The following is a 17,183-nucleotide window of genomic DNA, read 5'->3' as shown; positions in this document are numbered from 1 at the left end:
GACCCCAGTCTTTACTCTTTGTATACCGACCCTGCCCCCCTCAATCCGAGGCGGAAGCGAGGGTTCTTTGAACGGCCACGTTGTCGTGTTATCTTCCCCATTTCACAGACGAGAAGACAGAGTCCGTCACTCATCCAAGGTCACTCGGGCAGTAAGCGGGAGGCTGGGATGCCAGGCCTTGGGCGCTTCGCCCTTGCACGCCCTTTGCCGCCGGACGCCGAGGAGCGGGGCCTAGAGACGCCCCGCCCCCTCCCCCCTCCGCTCCCGTGCGCTTGGTGCAGTCCAGGTAGTTTCATACACGCGCGGGAGCGGGGGTGAAGCTGCGGAGCCGCCGTAGGCCCCGCGCGCGCGCGCGCGCCTGGGGGGTGAGATCCGCAGACGGTTCCACTGCGCGGGGCCGGGTTGGGGGGGGGGGCGCGGCAGGCGGCTCTCGGGCCGCCGCGGGACCGGGACCCCGGGCTGCAACGGGGAGCGACTCGCCGGCCGTCGGGTTGGGGTGGAGCCCAGCCGCGGCCCAGGTAACGCCTGGCCCGGACCCTGTGCCAAGCGCCCCAGGCGCGAGGCCAGCGAGGACGGAGTGATAGGGGGCGGCCGCGGGCTGACAGAGTAGCGCAGGGACTTCCAGCGTGGCCTCTGCCTGCACCTGCAGGGCCGGAGCTCGCTACCCCGGGACCCGGAACCAGAGCTGCTCCGCTCATCAGTCCGCCCGCTAGGTCCTAGTGTCCTAGTTTGGGGACCCCCTGGGAACTACAAGTCCCAGCGTGCCCTGCGCCCCGCACGTGACCCGATCGCCGCTCGACCCATCCCACCACCATCACCGGCGGGTTCCGGCTTCAGGGGGGGCACTGGCAGTAGGGGACGAGAGTTGAGGAGGTGCAGCAGTCCTTTGGTTTTGTAACGTCGGTCCCAAACATTTTACCAGCGCTCCTTGGGCCAGCCGCTGGGGAGCCAGAGCTTCCCTAGCCCAGCCCTAGAGCGGCTGCTTGTCCGGGGAACAGACCCACTGCAAACCCAGCGCCGTTGTTACAGCTTTCAGGATGTCAGAACGCCGAGGGGTCCAGAGAGGGTCTGTGTCTTGCCCAGGGTCACACAGCTTCCGCTGCCTGAGGATCACTAAGCTCGAATCGAGCTGGTGGGGTGGGGGCTTCGGGGCGGCAGTGTGGGCAGGACGGGGGTAGGAAGCTGGCCCTCTCAGTAGGGGAGAAATATAAGATGGAGGGAAAATGGGGAATTCGGTTGGACTCCTCTCCCTGGGTTTGCCAGGCGCCCGCACTCCTGCAGCCTCCGGTTTTCATCTCTGGACGATGTGATACTACCTGCTCCCACCTCTGCAGACCCTGGAAGTCACAGTGACCAGAAGTGCAGAGGGAAAGGAGTCAGAAAGGTGAGCCCTTTCCAACACCATACCCACAAAGCTCACACATTGAAGTGCAGACTCAGACTCAGAAAGTTGGGCGGGTACCGCGAAGATGCACACATAGAGCCACTATTGATTCATGGAGGTGCTCTCACCTCCGTTTTACACCTGGCCAAACGGAGCCTCAAAGAGGTGGTGACTTCCTCAAGCTCGAGGACCTAATAAGAGGCAGAGCCATGTTCCAAGCCCAGAGAGGCTGGCTTCACACGTATTTAACCATCAGTGTATGCCTGTCCTCCTCAGTAGCCTATAGTAGATGAATAACAGTGGTGCACACTAAGTGCTCAGTAAATGTCATCTGTCACTAGGGTCACTGTTCTGATTTTACAGGTAAGACTGAGGTGGAGAGAAGCCAAATAACTGATCCGAGTCAAAGCCAGAGCCCCAGATCCAGGAATACCTTTACAGACACCCCATCCTCCCCCCATGTCCACAAACACTTCTTTTTAGGGGAGCCAAAGCTTGGAGCTCAGATGTGAGGGCGACGTGTTCGGGCATGACCTGAGCAGAGAGGACTTGGCAGGGAGCCCATCAGTCCCCACCCTGGGTTGTGAGGCTCTGGGCTCAGATCTCTGATGCTCTGTGGTAGCTAGGAGGTCTGCATCCTGAGCCGGCTCTACCAGGCTGTGCTGTGTGTCCTTGGGTGATCCCTCAATCTCTGTGTTCTGCAAACTCCACCTGGGAAGGCTATTGGGCCCTGTGTCTGGAGGAGGATTTGAGGGGTCCTAGAAGAAAGGAGTGGGGTGCTTTCTGACCCTGAGGGAGGAATGGAAGCAGCCAGCTGTCCAAGCTCTTGGCTGGCGGGGGGGGGGGGGGTCCCCTCCCCTCTTCTTCCTGCCAAAGTGGAATCCCTCGCATCTCAAGAGGAGGCTTGGGGGTGGAAGCTGGAATGTAACATCCAGTGTTACACTAGGCACTAGGAGGCACTAGGATTTGAATCCTCTGCTGCTCATCCACCTTTGAGCCTCCATGGTCTACTCTTGCCTTTGGACATCTGTGCTTTTGACTGTTGAGCAACCTTTGCGGACTCTGCTTTGGCATTTGTATTGGTTCTGGTGTGAGATTAGAATGTGATCGCAGGTTTGCCCCTTGATGGCTGAGGCGTATCCCCTCACCCATTTCCTCATCTGCAAAACGCTGGCACCTAGCTCTTAGGTCATTGGGAGGACCAGTGAAAAGATGATTAGGATGGGACTTGCTTAGACTGTGCAGGAGACCCTAGAACTCTAATTTCTCCACAGAACCTCACTGCAGATGCTTGGGTTAAGAGTGAGCCGCTCCCACCTGTGGCTTCTGGAGCCCACTGGGCCCCACTTCCACAGATCTGAGGCAGGGAGAGGCACTTCCTGAGCCACTTTCCTCAGCTGTGAGATGAAAGCACAACCTGTCTTCAAGCAGGCAGGGGTGGAGTTGGGTGGAGTGATGAGAATGAGGCACACAGGTGTGCAGGCCACATCACCACATTGGGATTCCAGAGCAGAGGACCTGGGGGTTAACCTGAGGGGAGATTTCACAGGAAAACGGACTCGTGGCTTCTCTGGAAAATCTGGTAAAATTGAGCCTCCTTCCCACTTCCTCCAGCGTGATTCTGCATGTGCCCAGGAAGGTATTTCAGATCAGGAGGAGATGTGTTACTGGCCTCTGGCCGTGGGGGATCCCTGAGGGGCTGTGGGGATTTGCTGAGGGCCTCTCAGGGGAGTAAGAGGGTCAACATGAGAGAAGACAGGGCAGGGTTTTCCTGGCCCTGTAGCATCAGAAGTAAGAGTCAAGCCCAGAGCCCCTTCCTTGGGCATCCACCACCCAGTGTGAGCCAGCCCCTGCTGGGGTGGGGGAGCAGCCCCATGGAGATAGTTAATGTTGTCATGATGCAATGTGGTAGCAGTCTTGCTGTGTAATAAGGAAGCCAAAGCAGCTGAGTGCCAGAAGACAGGTCAGGGGGGTTCCGAGGAGGCAGTCTTTGAGCTGAACCTCAAAGGTTGAGCAGGATTTTGCCAGAGGTAAGGGGTGATAATGTTTTAAGTAGAATGTATAGTCAGAGGTTTAGTAGCTTTAAAGTCCATGACTTGGTTGTGGGTGAATGCTTTCTCAGGGTGGAGTGGCCTCACTGTTCTCAGCGTGGCCTTGGGCAAATCATTTCACTCCTTAGGCCTCGGATCCTCACCCATAAAATGAGGCCTTCCAATGAAGACTGGATGATAGTGTATTTAAAAATTCTGGATTCCCTTAGACCAGAGGGGATTATGGAGACATGCAGCAAAATGACAGTGCTGTGTGCGAATTAAATGGTATGAAGTGAAGGTTAGGGTAGGTCTAGGCCTGAGTTCAGAGATTAGGGAGTTCAGTACAAAATGGAGACCCCAGAGCTTCCTGTAAGAGGTGAGATGAGAACAGAGCCCCGAGGACAGAGAAGAATAGACTGATAGAAAGGAAGAGGGAGGGTATCTCAGGCAGGGAAGGTCAGCGGGTGCACCATCATGGTTGTGGGAGAAGGACTGGGGAGAGGTGAGCCTGAAAGGGTGGGGGAAGTTTGTTAATTATAGCCCAAAAGGCAGGCAGCAGGGAGCCATTGCAGGTTCTGTCCCTACAGAGGCAAGCAGGAGGGTGGTTTTAACAATGTAGCATCTTCCAATGAGGGAAAGATTTTCTAGTTGCTTTTACATAGTGGGGAAAAATAAAAGGTTGGGAGGGATATAGGAGAAGGGAGAGTTGATGATAAGGAAGTGGGTTAGAGAAAGGTATCACCGTGTACTTTCCCATTCATTCTCAAGCACGCCTAGTTTTAACTGATGGATAGAGTTTGGCAGGTAACATCTATAGTACTGCATCACGAACTTGATCTCCTGTGCTTAGGCATCTGCAAACCACCCCTGGGTACCATCTTCCTTGCGTTGCTGGCTGCACATCCACAGTGCTGTAACAGATTGTTGCTGGTCTAAACAACACTTGGATAAGCATCTCTGTTCCCCAAACCTCCTTCTGGATTGTTTCCATTGGATACCTTTCCTGAAGGGAGATTTTCTGACTTTAAGGGAACTGATGTTTTAATCCCTTTTTTTTAAGTATGATTTTTAAGTTTTTAATGTTTATTTTTGAGAGAGAGTGACAGAGAGAGAGAGAATGTGAGCAGGGGAGGGGCAGACAGAGAGGAAGACAGAATTTGAAGCAGGTTCCAGGCTCTGAGCTGTCAGCACAGAGCCTGACGTGGGGCTCAAACTCAGACTGTGAGATCGTGACCTGAGCTGAAGTCAGACGCTTAACCGACTGAGCCACCCAGGCACCCCTGTTTTAATGTTTACAAGATTTAAAACATACCTTTACAGTAATTTTCTTCACGATTTTCTATAGGCTATATTGTACATGTTTTTTTCTCTTTCTTTATTGTTATTTTTTCATCATGAAGAGTGTACTCTTTAACCCACATACCCTATTTCACCCATCCCCCTCCCCAGATTGTACAGGGTTTTTTAAAAAGAGCAAATGTACACAAGCATATACAATACAAAGTCTGTCCTCCTGACCCCATACTCTCTTCCAGTTTTCCCTGAGGACAGTTGTTAGTTCCTGAATATCCTTCCAAAGATAGTCTATGGAGATATCATATATATCCAATTTCAGAAAAATTGATACATACTGTTACATTCTATTCAGGAAATTGCTTTCAATTTTTATTTTTAAATTTGAGATTATGAAGTACACCAAAGAAGCATAGAAAATGACACCACCACACCTCCAGTAGGCCAACACAAAGGTTTAACAAATATTAACGTTTTGCACTGGCATCTTGTTTAGGGCTGTCTTGCAGGTGGCCCTATGTCAGTGCAGCCCCATGCATTAGAGTCCAGTTATTGGTTATTGCACACATCATTCTTTTCGGCCTGTGCCCAGCTCTGGGATAGAGTATTACTGACTTTTATTCTTAAATAATCGATGTGGAGGCAATACCCTACTTTGTATAATGTCTGCCCCAGTATTATTAGGCAAAGGAGAACGAAGCTCGGTTTTGGTTTTAATTCAAATATCTGTTCAGCCACACTTCCTAGCTGTGTGACCTGGGGTGAGTGACGCCCACCCCCCCCCCCCCCCCCCCGCCTTGATTCTCTTTACCCATCTGTAAAATGTCGTGGTCATCCCTCCGTCTCATCGCTGCTGGGAGAAGTACAGTGGGAAACTGAAGACACCACTGGGCTTAATTCCCCAATACCGTTAAAGCCCTCCGCTGGGGAGACTAAGCTCTCATAGCCACGCGCTGAAAGCACCCAGAGCTCCCGACAACTGCGGCTCAAGCTTCAAACTGTTCCCCGCCCCTTTCCCGGGCCACGCTGGGGGTGGGGCGGTTAAATGTCTCTGTGACGTCAGCGCAAGCAGGACCAACCACCCTGCCTCACAGGCGTTAGTTCGTTTGCCTGGGTTGCCCGCTATTGGTCCATTGGGCAATCCAGGCCCTCCCAGCTTTTTAAAGCTGCCGCGTAGTATAAACAAGGAGATGTAGGGCGGCCAGGCCATGATGTCATCGCGGCGCGGTAGCTCTTGGGGCTGACGTCATCTCCGGGGAGGTTGCCGACCCAAGGCTGTTAGAGCCTTCCTAACCCACTCGGGCTGGCTTAAGAGGCCGCTCCTGCCCCGTCGAAGGTCAGTCCCATTGCACTTCAGTGTCTCACGCGGCGCCCTGTCCCGGAAGAGAAGACCATGACACAGTAAGTCCGGGCTGCGGCTCTCCTAGCGGGACTCATTTCTCCGGCAGGGAAACTGAGCCTCAGAGGCGCGAATGGTTCGCGCGTTTGCATATCAAGTTCGAGTTGCAGCCGGTTGGCCTTGCCCAACCCGGGGTCTCCCATCTTTAGCTCAGGCCATGTGGCCCCGCCCCTTGCCTGTGGTGACTGCGGTCACTTTAAGTGCGAAGGTGGGGGCAAGAAGGAGGTTTTAAAAAAAATCTGGCCTCAAGATGGCGTCCTGTTAATCACGTGCCGAGTCGCCGCAAGTGATTGGCTCTCATGGCACCCGCGGGGCGGAGCTCTTGGCGGGGCTGCCGCGGGCAGCAGCCGGCTACTGTTTGCCGGAACCTCACGGCGCGCCCCCGCGAGCCCCCCTCCCGCCCAGCGCGCGACCCCGCCGCTTCGAATGTTGTGAATCAAATGTGGGGTTTGTTACATTCCGCTGCCGCCGCGGACAGTTCTTAAAGGGCCAGCGGCCCGCAGCTGCGCAAACCGGGCTGCGTCCTGCGCCGCCTCCCGCTCCCGGAGGGCCTGGGCTGAGGGAGGCAGACCGCGCGTGGGCCTCGCGAGGCAGACGCCGGCGGACCGACAACAAAGAAAGGGCCCCGGAAGGAGCTGTACTGCCCCCGGACCGGGGGGTGGGGAGGGGAGCACATTGTTCCGCAGGGCGGGGGCTCTTAAAGGGTCCAGGCAGCCCCCCCCTCCCCTCTGCCCAGCTTGGCCGTCCTAGATCGGGAACAAAGGAGCCAACGTGTGGCCTGGCGGCCGAAGGTGAGTAGGGGCCAGAGCCCCAACTCCCTATTTCCGCATCCCTGGAACTCCTTCCTCTCTCCCCTGGGGCTGGGGGCTGTGGTGTAGCTGGCTCTGCAGGGGTTAATCACGGGCGGTCCGGAGGGGGACGGCGAGACCTCTAGAATCAAGGAGGATTACCACCACCACCTCCCCCTCCCGCAACCTCCCAAGGCCAGGTCGAGTCTCCCTTCTCCGGAGACTGAGTGTTGCGGTTGGAGAGGAAGGAGCCGCCCCCTCCCCCTGCCACCGCCACTTCCTTTGTTGTTGCTTTTGTCTCACGCCGAGCACATGGTCCGGGATCCTCGGCTCTTAAAGTCACAGCGCGCTGGCCCCAACGCCGCAGTCTGGCCTCCCGCCCCCCCATGCCCTTCCGAGCACGGCACAAAGGAGTGAGAGGAGGACGTGGGAGACCCCCCTTCGGGCGGGTGTCTACATCTCGGGCCCCACTATCCCCGGGTAAGGGAGGCTGAGTAAGCTCCCCAGAGCCCCGCAACCCGCATCGAGTTCGCGTTGAGGAGGGGCCGGCCCCTCAGAACACTGGTTTCCCCTGCCCGCTAATGTGACCACCTGGTTTCTTGCGTCTTGTTTCTTCTGGCTTTATTTGGGCATTCTAAGAAGGGGAGATTTCCACCCCCATTTCACAGCTGTGACAACTGAGGCTCATGGAAGCAGAGAGATTTCCTTGATCAAGGTCATCTAGGGAACCTGGGCTGGCCAAGGACTCCTAGCCAGGAGCCTGATGGTCCTGCCCTCAGCTACCTCCAGGCAGCACATGTTGGGGAGCTCTGCTTGCCCACCAGGCAGTGGTGGCCTAGCCTGCCCCTTGGGGTGGAGGCGGCTTCTCATCCTGCCTGAGTCTACTCATGCTCTCAGAGGCTGGCTTTGCTTAACAGCAAAACAGCCCTTGTTCCTGCAAACATCACCCAGGGGCAAATGACTTGGCTGGGGCTCCCTAGACTAGGATTGGGATGGCTGTTTGGGGCCCTGGAAGTAGGGATTTGTCTACCTCCTGGGGGAGAGGGGTGGATGCAAAGTGTGGTTCCTGTTTCCAGGCAAGATTGGATTTAGGGATGGGACTCTCAAGACCCATTTGCCCAGACCTTAAGAGAGCACAGCACAGGACTATGGAAGGGCAGAGGAATTGATGAGGGTGGTTACCTGGCCACCCTTGCTGTTTGACCTTGAGCAAGTTGATAGCTCCATCTCTGGGCCTCAGTTGCGTCACCACAGTAGTGTTAGTCATGGGTGCCTGAAACAGAAAACTCTTGAGATCCCCTTTAGGGACTGGAAAAAGAGACTTGGGATAAGGTGGTTATTGGGGATACTGATGCTAATGAGAGAGTCAGGAGGTGGGGGCCTAGAGGGCTAGCCAGGCAAGACTAGTTCTGTTTCTCTGGCTTTGTGAGCTAGAGTAAGTTACTTCCTTTCTCCATGTCTCAGTTTCCTCAACTGTGAAGTGGGTGTGTCCCCTCTGTACAACTTGTGTTCTTGGTAGGACTTCCAAGAACCAGGTGCCCCTCACTTGCCAGCTGGAGTTTTCCCCTAGGGAGGCACATTTCCCAGCTAGCACTTAGAGCGCTTGAAGTGGCATCTCATTTTTGCTTGTGAGCCAGAGTCAGCTAGGAGGTCAGCCTATCTTAATTTCTGATAGTGATCATTCACACCTGAGCTTTGAAAATCACCTCTGCCCTTGAGCAGTCCTTGCCAGTCCATTGGGAAGTGGTTATTGGTCTGTTCCTATTTTATAGGTGAAGGAGCTGAGGCTCAGAGAGGGGAAGCGATGTGTCCAAGACTCTGGCCAGAAGTTGGGGTATCATGTGTAAGAATGCAAGGGTTGATGCTTTCACCTTCGGCACCATCATCTACAGCTGGAGGCCCTTCTGTCTGCTGATCTGGTTTCTCAGCTCCTTGCCACTTAACCTTTCCTGAGGAATGGGTGTTTTTGAAGGGGCTGGCCACAGAGAAGATTCCCATGTACTTGGGCCTCTGTGGCATCCACACCCCCCAGAGTTCAGCAGGGCAGCCTGGCACAAGAGAAACCATTGAAGCCACTGCCTGGATCGTGTCCCAGTGCACTCACAACTCTGGCTGACAGGCCTTGGACCTCACCTCTCTGAGCCTCAGTGTCCTTATGAGGGTTGCTATGAGGACTCAAGATGACACATGCGAGGTGTCATAGTTATTATTGTTAATATTCCTCATCAATAGGACTGTGGGCTCCCAGGATCTCTGAGGTCCATTAGAGCACAGGTTCCCAAACCTGGCTGTGTTGTAGAAACTGCTTGTGAATTTGATAGAAAATATAGGTGTCCTTGTTCCCCAGCCTCCAAAGATTCTGATCCAGAAGGTCTGGAGTGGCCTAGGAGTTTATTGTTTCAGATATTTGGGGGGTTTACTCTGAGTCTCTCTTGGCCTTTGTTTGCTAGGCTGGATTGTCAGCAAGAATCTGGAAGGCTGTGTGTGTAAGGATGTGCCCTTGGCCCACACCAGGGGTTACAAACCTAGTTACCTATGGTGGGCAGGTAGGGAATGGGCCTGGAGTGGCCTGGGGGAAAAGTTCATGCATGCTCTGAGTGAGGGCGCCAAGCAGAAATGAGGGCCTAATGGGGCCAGATTGTCTCCTTTTTTTTTTTTTTTCTTTCAGGGAAGGCCAGATTTTTATATAATCTCCCAATTGAAAAAAGATTTTTAATGTTTATTTTTGAGGGGTGGGGAGGGGCAGAGAAAGAGGGAGACACAGAATCCAAAGCAGGCTCCAGGCTCTGATCTGTCAGCACAAAGCCCAACATGGGGCTCGAACTCACTAACTGTGAGATCATGACTTGAGCCAAAGTTGGACACTTAACCGACTGAGTCACCCAGGCACCCCTGTAATCTCCCAATTTTTAATCATGGACACCAACTTCATTGTTGGTAGACTGTGGCCTTGGACCTGTGTGATTGGCTTTCTAGTGTACATTTCCCAGATCAGTGCTGAACACAAGCTGGTCACTGGGCCCTGCCTGCCTTTCTGCCAAGTGCCAGAACTCAAGTTAGATGGGAGAAGTGTGAATTACAGCTCTTAACACTTCCTGGCTGTGGCCTTGGCCAGGTGCTGCCCTAGCAAGTGAAGAGTTTCCTCTGCAGGCTGGTTTTTTGAGATTTAGGGCCCAGGCTTGTAAAGCTTAGCACAGAGGAAATGTTCTTGCCACTGTTGGCAGGAAAAAACAAAATGTTGAGGGTGTTGTGTTGGTACACTGGCTCCCAAGCTGTGTCAGGGAGGCAACACTGAAAGCTGGGTATCAGAGAACTCACCACAACCCTGGGTATCAGAGATGCATAGGAGTTTTGTCAGATGGAGAAGGGGTGGCTAGAGGGGGCCTTCCTGTGGCAGGAACAGCAAAGGGCTGGTCCTATTTGATGCAACCTTTGGCTTTGCAGGGCCTGATAGGTTCTAGCATTCTCTCTGCCAGGGCCTCATCCCAGTGTCTGGAGTAAATAAATTGTGGCCCTGCAGCTTATCCCACTTGGACCCCCAACTCCTACCCGAGAGGAGACCTGCCCCACCCTTTTTCCTCCCAACTTCCTCCTTTAGGTTCTCAGTTCCCCTTTTTTCTCAGCAAGCCCCACCTCCACTTGAGGGCTGTGTTATGCCCCCAGAGCAAGGGCTTGGCTGTATGCCAGACCCACCCATCCACCAGTGGCCACTTCCTTCATCACCTCCTGTGAAGCCCTTGGGCTGGACCCCTCCCTGCTGGCAGCAGGGTGCAGTGAGAGGCTTGTGGCCAGCTCACCTCCCAGCTTTGAACACTTGGACAAGTCTCTTCCTCTCTGTGAGCCTCAGTCTTCTCTTTCTTGAAATGGAGCTGACAGTGCCTTCCTTAAAGAGTAAATAAAGTCACATGTGGGTAGACACTGCGGGAGCTGGTTATGGAAAGATAGAAAACTAACTTGAATTTGGAGCCCCTGAGGGCAGGAACCAGGTCAGAACCTCTTACCTGGCAATACTGGAAAGAGAAAGCCTGATTGGAATTGACCCCGAGCCACCCCAGTAGAAGGGAGGAAGCTGGAGTGCCCTCCCAGGAACCCCAGCTTCCTGGAGATTGAAGTTGTAGACCTCCACACCAGGACAAGGTGCCCTGGGAACCCTACTGTGAGGGAACCATGCTGGCCAGCCCTCTGAACTCACCATAACCCTGAATGGGAACTTGACCCCATTTCATAGAGCAGGAAACTGAGGCCTGGGCTCCCTGTCCCTGATCTGTCATCCCTAAACCCCAGTGCCAAGAAGGCCAGACCCAGACAGAGTACACACTACACGTGGAGCACAGGGTGTGATGGACATCTGTGGCCCCTGGAATTGGACTCCTGATATTTGATTCTGTCTCTGCAGTCCCTAATGGGGCAAGTGACTGGACTTCTTTGTGCCTCAGTTTGTTTATCTGTTTGCCTCCTAGGGTTGTGAGCCCTGGCCCAGCCCCTCTAGCCCTGTGCCACCCCTGATGCGACCATGGGCTCTGGCAGTGACTAGGTGGCCACCCTCTGCCCCTGTGGGTCAGCGGCAATTCTCTGTAGGACCCAGCAGTACCCCGGGCCAGCTCCGGGGAAGGTAGGAAGGAACCTCCTAGTCCTGCAGAGCCTAGAGCCCCTGGTGCTGGGGCTGTCAGCTTGGGTTGGGGAATAGGGGCTGGGAGGGTGGGGCATAGGGCCCTGAGCTTTCTTCCTTCCCCAGTGGGTAGTGACCTTGGCTTCTCTCCATGCTCTCTGAATGAGTGGCTCCCCTCAGTCCTACTGGGGCCTCCTCTCTGTGGTGCAGCCCCAGCCGCGAGGGCCCCCTGGCCAGCCTGCCTGCCCAGGATGAGCACTTACCCTCCCAGCAGCCACCGTCCCGACCACACCTCCCTGTAGAGGAGCACCGAGCCTCGGCTCCTGCCGGCAGGAGCCCCCGAATGCTGCACCCAGCCTCTCAACAGAGCCCGTTCATGGTTGATCTCCACGAGCAGGTAGGCAGAACACCCTTCACCTGTTTCCCCACCCTGCGGGCCCCTCCCTACCAGTCTCTAGCAAACCTGTCTGAGGACCAGAGATAGTGGAGCCCTGATTGCACTTTCCTTAACTCATTGCATGTTCAGTGAGGCATTATTAGCCCTGTTTTACAGGCTGGTAAATCGAGGCCCAGAGAAGGAAAGGGCCGCCTTTGGGACTACACAGTGGATGAGTGGTTGAGCTGGAAGCCCCTCCCAGGTTTCCCAGAGGGTTCTCTCTGCCCTTTAGGGCTTGGGGCAGGGGGACAGCCAGGTCTGTACCTAGGTAGGACCCCACTAGAGAAGGGAAGGGAGCTGGTCCAGCAGGGTTTTCTCATTTAGGGGCAGCAGCATGGCCAGGTTTCCTCCCTACAGTTCTTGGGTTTTCTGTCCACCCACAGGTGCACCAGGGACCTGTCCCTCTGTCCTACACAGTCACCACAGTGACGACCCAAGGCTTCCCCTTGCCTACAGGCCAACACATCCCTGGCTGCAGTGCCCAGCAGCTCCCAGCATGCTCCGTGATGTTCAGCGGGCAGCACTACCCCCTCTGCTGCCTCCCACCCCCGGTGAGTGAGTGCTTTCACCTCCTACCCCACTACTACCTGAAAGCCCCAGACACAGGCCAGCAGTAGAAGCAAGCCAAGTTTATGATAGCCATCAAGGCTATCAGAGCATCTGCCCAGTTCCAGGCCCCAACACTGTTCAGTAAAGCATGTGTGCGCTCATGTACAGTTAGCACCTGGGGTTTAGGGACCTTCCTGCACCCCAGTACCTGCCTTTTGGTTTGGAATTGTTAACTAAGGGCCTTAAGAGTGTAGTGTCCTGCCTAAGTGGCCTCTAGCAGGGATGGGATGGTCCACAGGGCTTCTGTGGGGACCTCTCAATGAATGGAATGGCTCCTGGTTCTCAGCACAAGCATAGCCCCAACCCAGAGCCTAGAAGAACATTCTACAGTACACCCCCCACACCCCCTCTCTTGGCAGCTGATCCAGGCGTGTACCATGCAGCAGCTCCCTGTGCCCTATCAGGCCTACCCCCACCTCATCTCCAGTGACCACTACATCCTGCACCCCCCACCGCCAGCCCCACACCCCCAGCCTGCCCACATGGCACCTCTTGGGCAGTTTGTATCGCTGCAGGCCCAGCATCCACGTATGGTGAGTCTGGGCGATGGGTTTGATGCTATAGGGCATGGTATGGGGGGCGGGGCTTCCCTTGTTGCTGACTCTGGCTGACCCACCCTTGCCTCTTCCAGCCCCTGCAGCGGCTTGACAATGATGTGGACCTGCGGGGGGACCAGCATCCCCTGGGGAGCTTCACCTACTCCACCTCTGCCCCAGGCCCAGCCCTGTCCCCATCTATGCCCCTGCACTACCTGCCCCATGATCCACTGCACCAGGAGCTGTCCTTTGGTGTGGTAAGTAGCACCCCCACCCAGACTCTAGGGCGATCAGGAGACAGGCCCACTGGTCTGATCTGCACCTGGCACCCCTCTCACAGCCATATTCCCACATGATGCCTCGGAGACTGAGCACCCAGAGATACCGCCTGCAACAGCCGCTGCCCCCGCCACCCCCACCGCCACCCCCGCCACCGTATTACCCCAGCTTCCTGCCCTACTTCCTGTAAGTACCAGCACATCTGCCCCAGAGCCCTGGTGCTCTGGTCTCCTGGGGCCTCCAGTTGTTGGACCCAAACATAGCCCCAGGAGGTACCCAGGACCTCTGAAGCCATCTGGCATTCCCACTAAACCACACATACTCTCAGCACCCACCAGCTGGGTTCCTTGCTCTCCTATAATGTCCTGGGACAAACACTGGAGCCCTGGTGTGAATGGTGCAGAGCTCTGGGCTTTGTTTCACGGAGGGAGTCGGGAGCAGCTCTGCACCCCCTACACCTACTGACCTTGACCCTGGGTCCCCACACCTGTCTCCCCTAGCTCGATGCTGCCAATGTCACCAACAGCAATGGGGCCCACCATCAGCCTGGATCTCGACGTGGATGATGTGGAGATGGAGAACTATGAGGTCCCGTGGAGCACTGTCCTGGGAGGTAGGAGCTTGGGGGACCTCTGGCCTTGAGCACTAATGACCCTACCCTCCTGTCTGTATCCAGGCCCTCCTGAATCTGGCAGAGCGGCTAGGAGATGCGAAGCCCCGAGGCCTCACCAAAGCGGACATCGAGCAGCTCCCATCGTACCGCTTTAACCCAGACAGCCATCAGTCAGAGCAGACACTGTGAGTACTGTGCCCCTGTCTCCTCCAGGGGGACCCCTTCCTCCAGGGGACTTTGTGCTATGTAGTGAGCCTCCCTCTGCTGTTAGTATGGAAGTAACACTCAGTGCCCTCCTTCTAGATGTGTTGTCTGCTTCAGTGACTTCGAGGCACGGCAGCTGCTCCGAGTCCTCCCCTGCAACCACGAGTTCCACACCAAGTGTGTCGATAAGTGGTTAAAGGTAACGCAGCCCGGGCCAGATCCTGGGTATTCCTCATGTGGTGAGGGAGGTGGGTGGACCTTGGAGGGTTTCCCCCCTTATCCTTGTCATAACCCAGAAGTTGAGGCTCTGTTCAGGGGTCAAGTCCCAGAAGTAGAATAGACCCAGCTGAGGTGGGGGACAGGCAAGAGTGGAGCCTGATGTGTGCCTGCTCCCCCAGGCCAACCGGACGTGTCCCATTTGCCGGGCCGACGCCTCCGAGGTGCCCAGGGAGGCTGAGTGAGGCCCACAGCTGCCCAGGATAACCCTGCCCGAAGCTCTGGAAGCTCGGGTTGGGGGGACCTGGGGAGGACGGGGAGGGAGTGGCCCAGGCCTGCCCCGTCATTCCCACCTGCATCTCCAGAGCTGGTGCCAGGGTCAGCCCCGAGAGAAGCCCCTGCAATAAGCCCCTGCATTTGCCAAGCTCCAAAGACTCCTGCCCCGATATGCCTGCCAGTCTGCCCACCACGGAGCTGCCTGAGTGTCTCTAACTCAGTCTTCCTCCTGTTTGCCCTCAAGTCCGTCTCCTTTACCTGCCAGCCCTGGGAGCCAGGAGTCCATCCCCCACCCCAGTGCAGCTGGGGGAGATCCTCAGCCCCAGGGTGGGCAAAGGGAGCTCCATCCTGGGTTGCCTGGTCTCTTGCACTGAAATGGTGTGCCGTCTGACTGGGTGGCACTGACAGGTGTGTGGACAGATGGTGGCATGAGGCCATTTCCTGAGCGCCCCAGGCCTGGGTCCTCCTGCCTTGACCCCAGACAGATTCAGGCAGCCAGCCCCATGCAGGCTGCTGTGAGGGGTGGGTCTGGCTCCCTCAAGGACTGTCACCCCAGTCACAACATTCCAGCCCCACCCCCAGGCTGGAGGGCATCAGAGCCAGCCTCCTGAGCAGGTGGGAGACAGGCTCTGAGCTGAGGTGGCATGTATCTTGAGGGGGCCTGGGCCATGCAGGGGAGAGTGACCTCCTGTGTTCTTCGTGGCCACCCCTCCCTGGCATTGATGGGGGCCAGACCCATGCCCAATCTCCCCTCTCTGTTGTTTTGCGATGAACGTGAGGAGCAGTTTTTATTTATTCATTTGGCCCAAAATCGCGTGTAGGATTTGGGGGTGTGGATTTTTAAACAATTTATTTTCTTTTGGTTTAATGGGGGGATACAGGGACCAACCAGGACCAAGTGCCCAGGGGGCCGGGAATGGTCTGGTGGTGCCGCCTGGTCTGCATGCATGCGTGCGGCTGGGGCTGGGCTGGGCGGCTGGCGGTCACGGGTGGGGTTGGGGGGTGGTCTGTGCTCAGCTGATAACTGCCATGCACTGTACTGCACACGTCCCCAGAGCCTACCGGGACCGTACGCTTTTCAGGGCATTTCTCCCTCCAGCCAGGGCCCATCTCCCATCTGACTGGGCGAGTCTCCTCCTAGGAAGTCCCAGGAGGACAGGGACCAGGGAGGGCGTGGATCCCACCTCCAGGGGCCCCCTCCCAGCCTGAGCCCTGCCCTCCAAGGTCTGGAGGAGGCCCCCTGTAGGGTCTGGCTGAGCTCCCACCTTCTCCCTCCCTGGTCCCGTTCCTTTCCTGTCCTACCCCTAGCTGGGGTTGCTGCCCCTGAACGAACCGCGTGTGGGGCCGGCACATCCTAGCAGGCAGCCCCTGGCGCCTGCTGCCTCAGGGATGCTCCAACCACCCTCGTTCTCCCCGCAGCGGCCCTGGCTCCCTGCGTCCCCTCAGCCTGCCATGGGGCCCCATCAGCCTGGCCCCACCCCCGTGGAGAACCCAAAGTCTTACTGTATATAACTCCAGGTGACGTTTCTATATTTATAGCAGTGTTGAAACCCCACGTGTTTTACACAGAGAACCACCCTCTCCAAACCCCCCCTCCCTTTCCCACCCCAACAAAAGGTTTTCAGAATCCTTAAGGTTCCTGGGGCAGGCGGAAACAGGCTCTCGGATTGTGTGTCGGCTGCAGCAATGATTCCAACGAGCAGCTATGGGGGGGAACACAACATTAAAAAAAAAAAAATCATTAAAAAAAGATTTATAAACAATTATTTAGGATGTTTGTGATTTGCCGACCTTGCTATAGATGCCATGTTACCAATGATTTCCTGTGGTGGGGGCTTGTCATTGTTTACTCTTTTATTTACCAACTTCTGGCCTAGGCATGACAGTGGGCACCATCCCCCAGCCCTGGCTGGGCCCAGCACCTGTGTTCTGTGTTAGAAAGGTTTTATATATATATATATATATACATATATATATATATATACACATATATAAAAATATATGTAATTGGGGGGCCCTGTTCCTTGCACATTTTACAGTTACCTCATTTTTCCCATGTATGTATTTGAGAAAATGCTAATATATAGAGAAAAAAATGGTTCTTAAAGCTTAAATGTGTGGTTTTTTCCATTCCATTGGATTCACATTGGTTTGTAGCATTTAACATAACTAGTATGTTGTATTATATATATGTGTATACTGATTGAAATTTTTAACAGATTTGTACTTTTTTTAAAATGAAAGTTGCTAGTTCTGCTTGACCAAGTAGTGCAATCATTATTTTTTTTAATATTGTTGCTGATTTCAGAGGGATATTCACTAATAAATGTATGATGTATATCAAGTATTGCCCAAGCTGCCTTTGGCTACCTGTGTTCTTTTGGTGGGAAGTGGGGGTAATAATGTCGGTCTGAGAGTGGGTAGGGGATAGGGATAAGGTGGGCAGAAAAGACTGTTCTGTGCTGTGGCACCTTGGGGGTACCTCCTGATCAAGAAGGTCTGCCAAGC

The 17,183-nt window shown here is 55.2% G+C and overlaps 1 protein-coding gene across 16 annotated transcripts; it reads left to right on the top strand.

Moving 5' to 3' along the window:
* Positions 1-426: 426 nt before the first annotated feature.
* Positions 427-17,030, top strand: RNF44 (ring finger protein 44). Of its 16 annotated transcripts, XM_019450385.2 has the most exons (12): positions 427-518; positions 1,264-1,384; positions 11,358-11,509; positions 11,687-11,903; positions 12,326-12,493; positions 12,911-13,084; positions 13,183-13,344; positions 13,428-13,552; positions 13,867-13,954; positions 14,043-14,164; positions 14,283-14,382; positions 16,095-17,030. In XM_019450385.2, exons 3-12 carry the CDS (start codon positions 11,403-11,405, stop codon positions 16,185-16,187), a joined length of 1,356 nt encoding a protein of 451 aa, XP_019305930.1. In that variant the 5' UTR covers positions 427-518; positions 1,264-1,384; positions 11,358-11,402; the 3' UTR covers positions 16,188-17,030. The 16 variants fall into 16 exon arrangements, with proteins under 16 accessions (XP_019305930.1, XP_019305926.1, XP_019305927.1 ...); XM_019450381.2 differs by lacking the exon at positions 427-518 and having other exon boundaries at positions 11,717-11,903; XM_019450382.2 differs by lacking the exon at positions 427-518 and having other exon boundaries at positions 11,717-11,903; positions 14,582-17,030.
* The last annotated feature ends 153 nt before the right edge of the window (positions 17,031-17,183 follow it).

This window comes from Panthera pardus, unplaced genomic scaffold (genome assembly GCF_024362965.1).
Source record: "Panthera pardus isolate Hobbes unplaced genomic scaffold, ASM2436296v1 HiC_scaffold_2, whole genome shotgun sequence".
Taxonomy (NCBI): domain Eukaryota; kingdom Metazoa; phylum Chordata; class Mammalia; order Carnivora; family Felidae; genus Panthera; species Panthera pardus.
The sequence above is the reverse complement of the archived record's forward strand: the minus strand, read 5'-3'. Positions and strand labels throughout refer to the sequence as shown.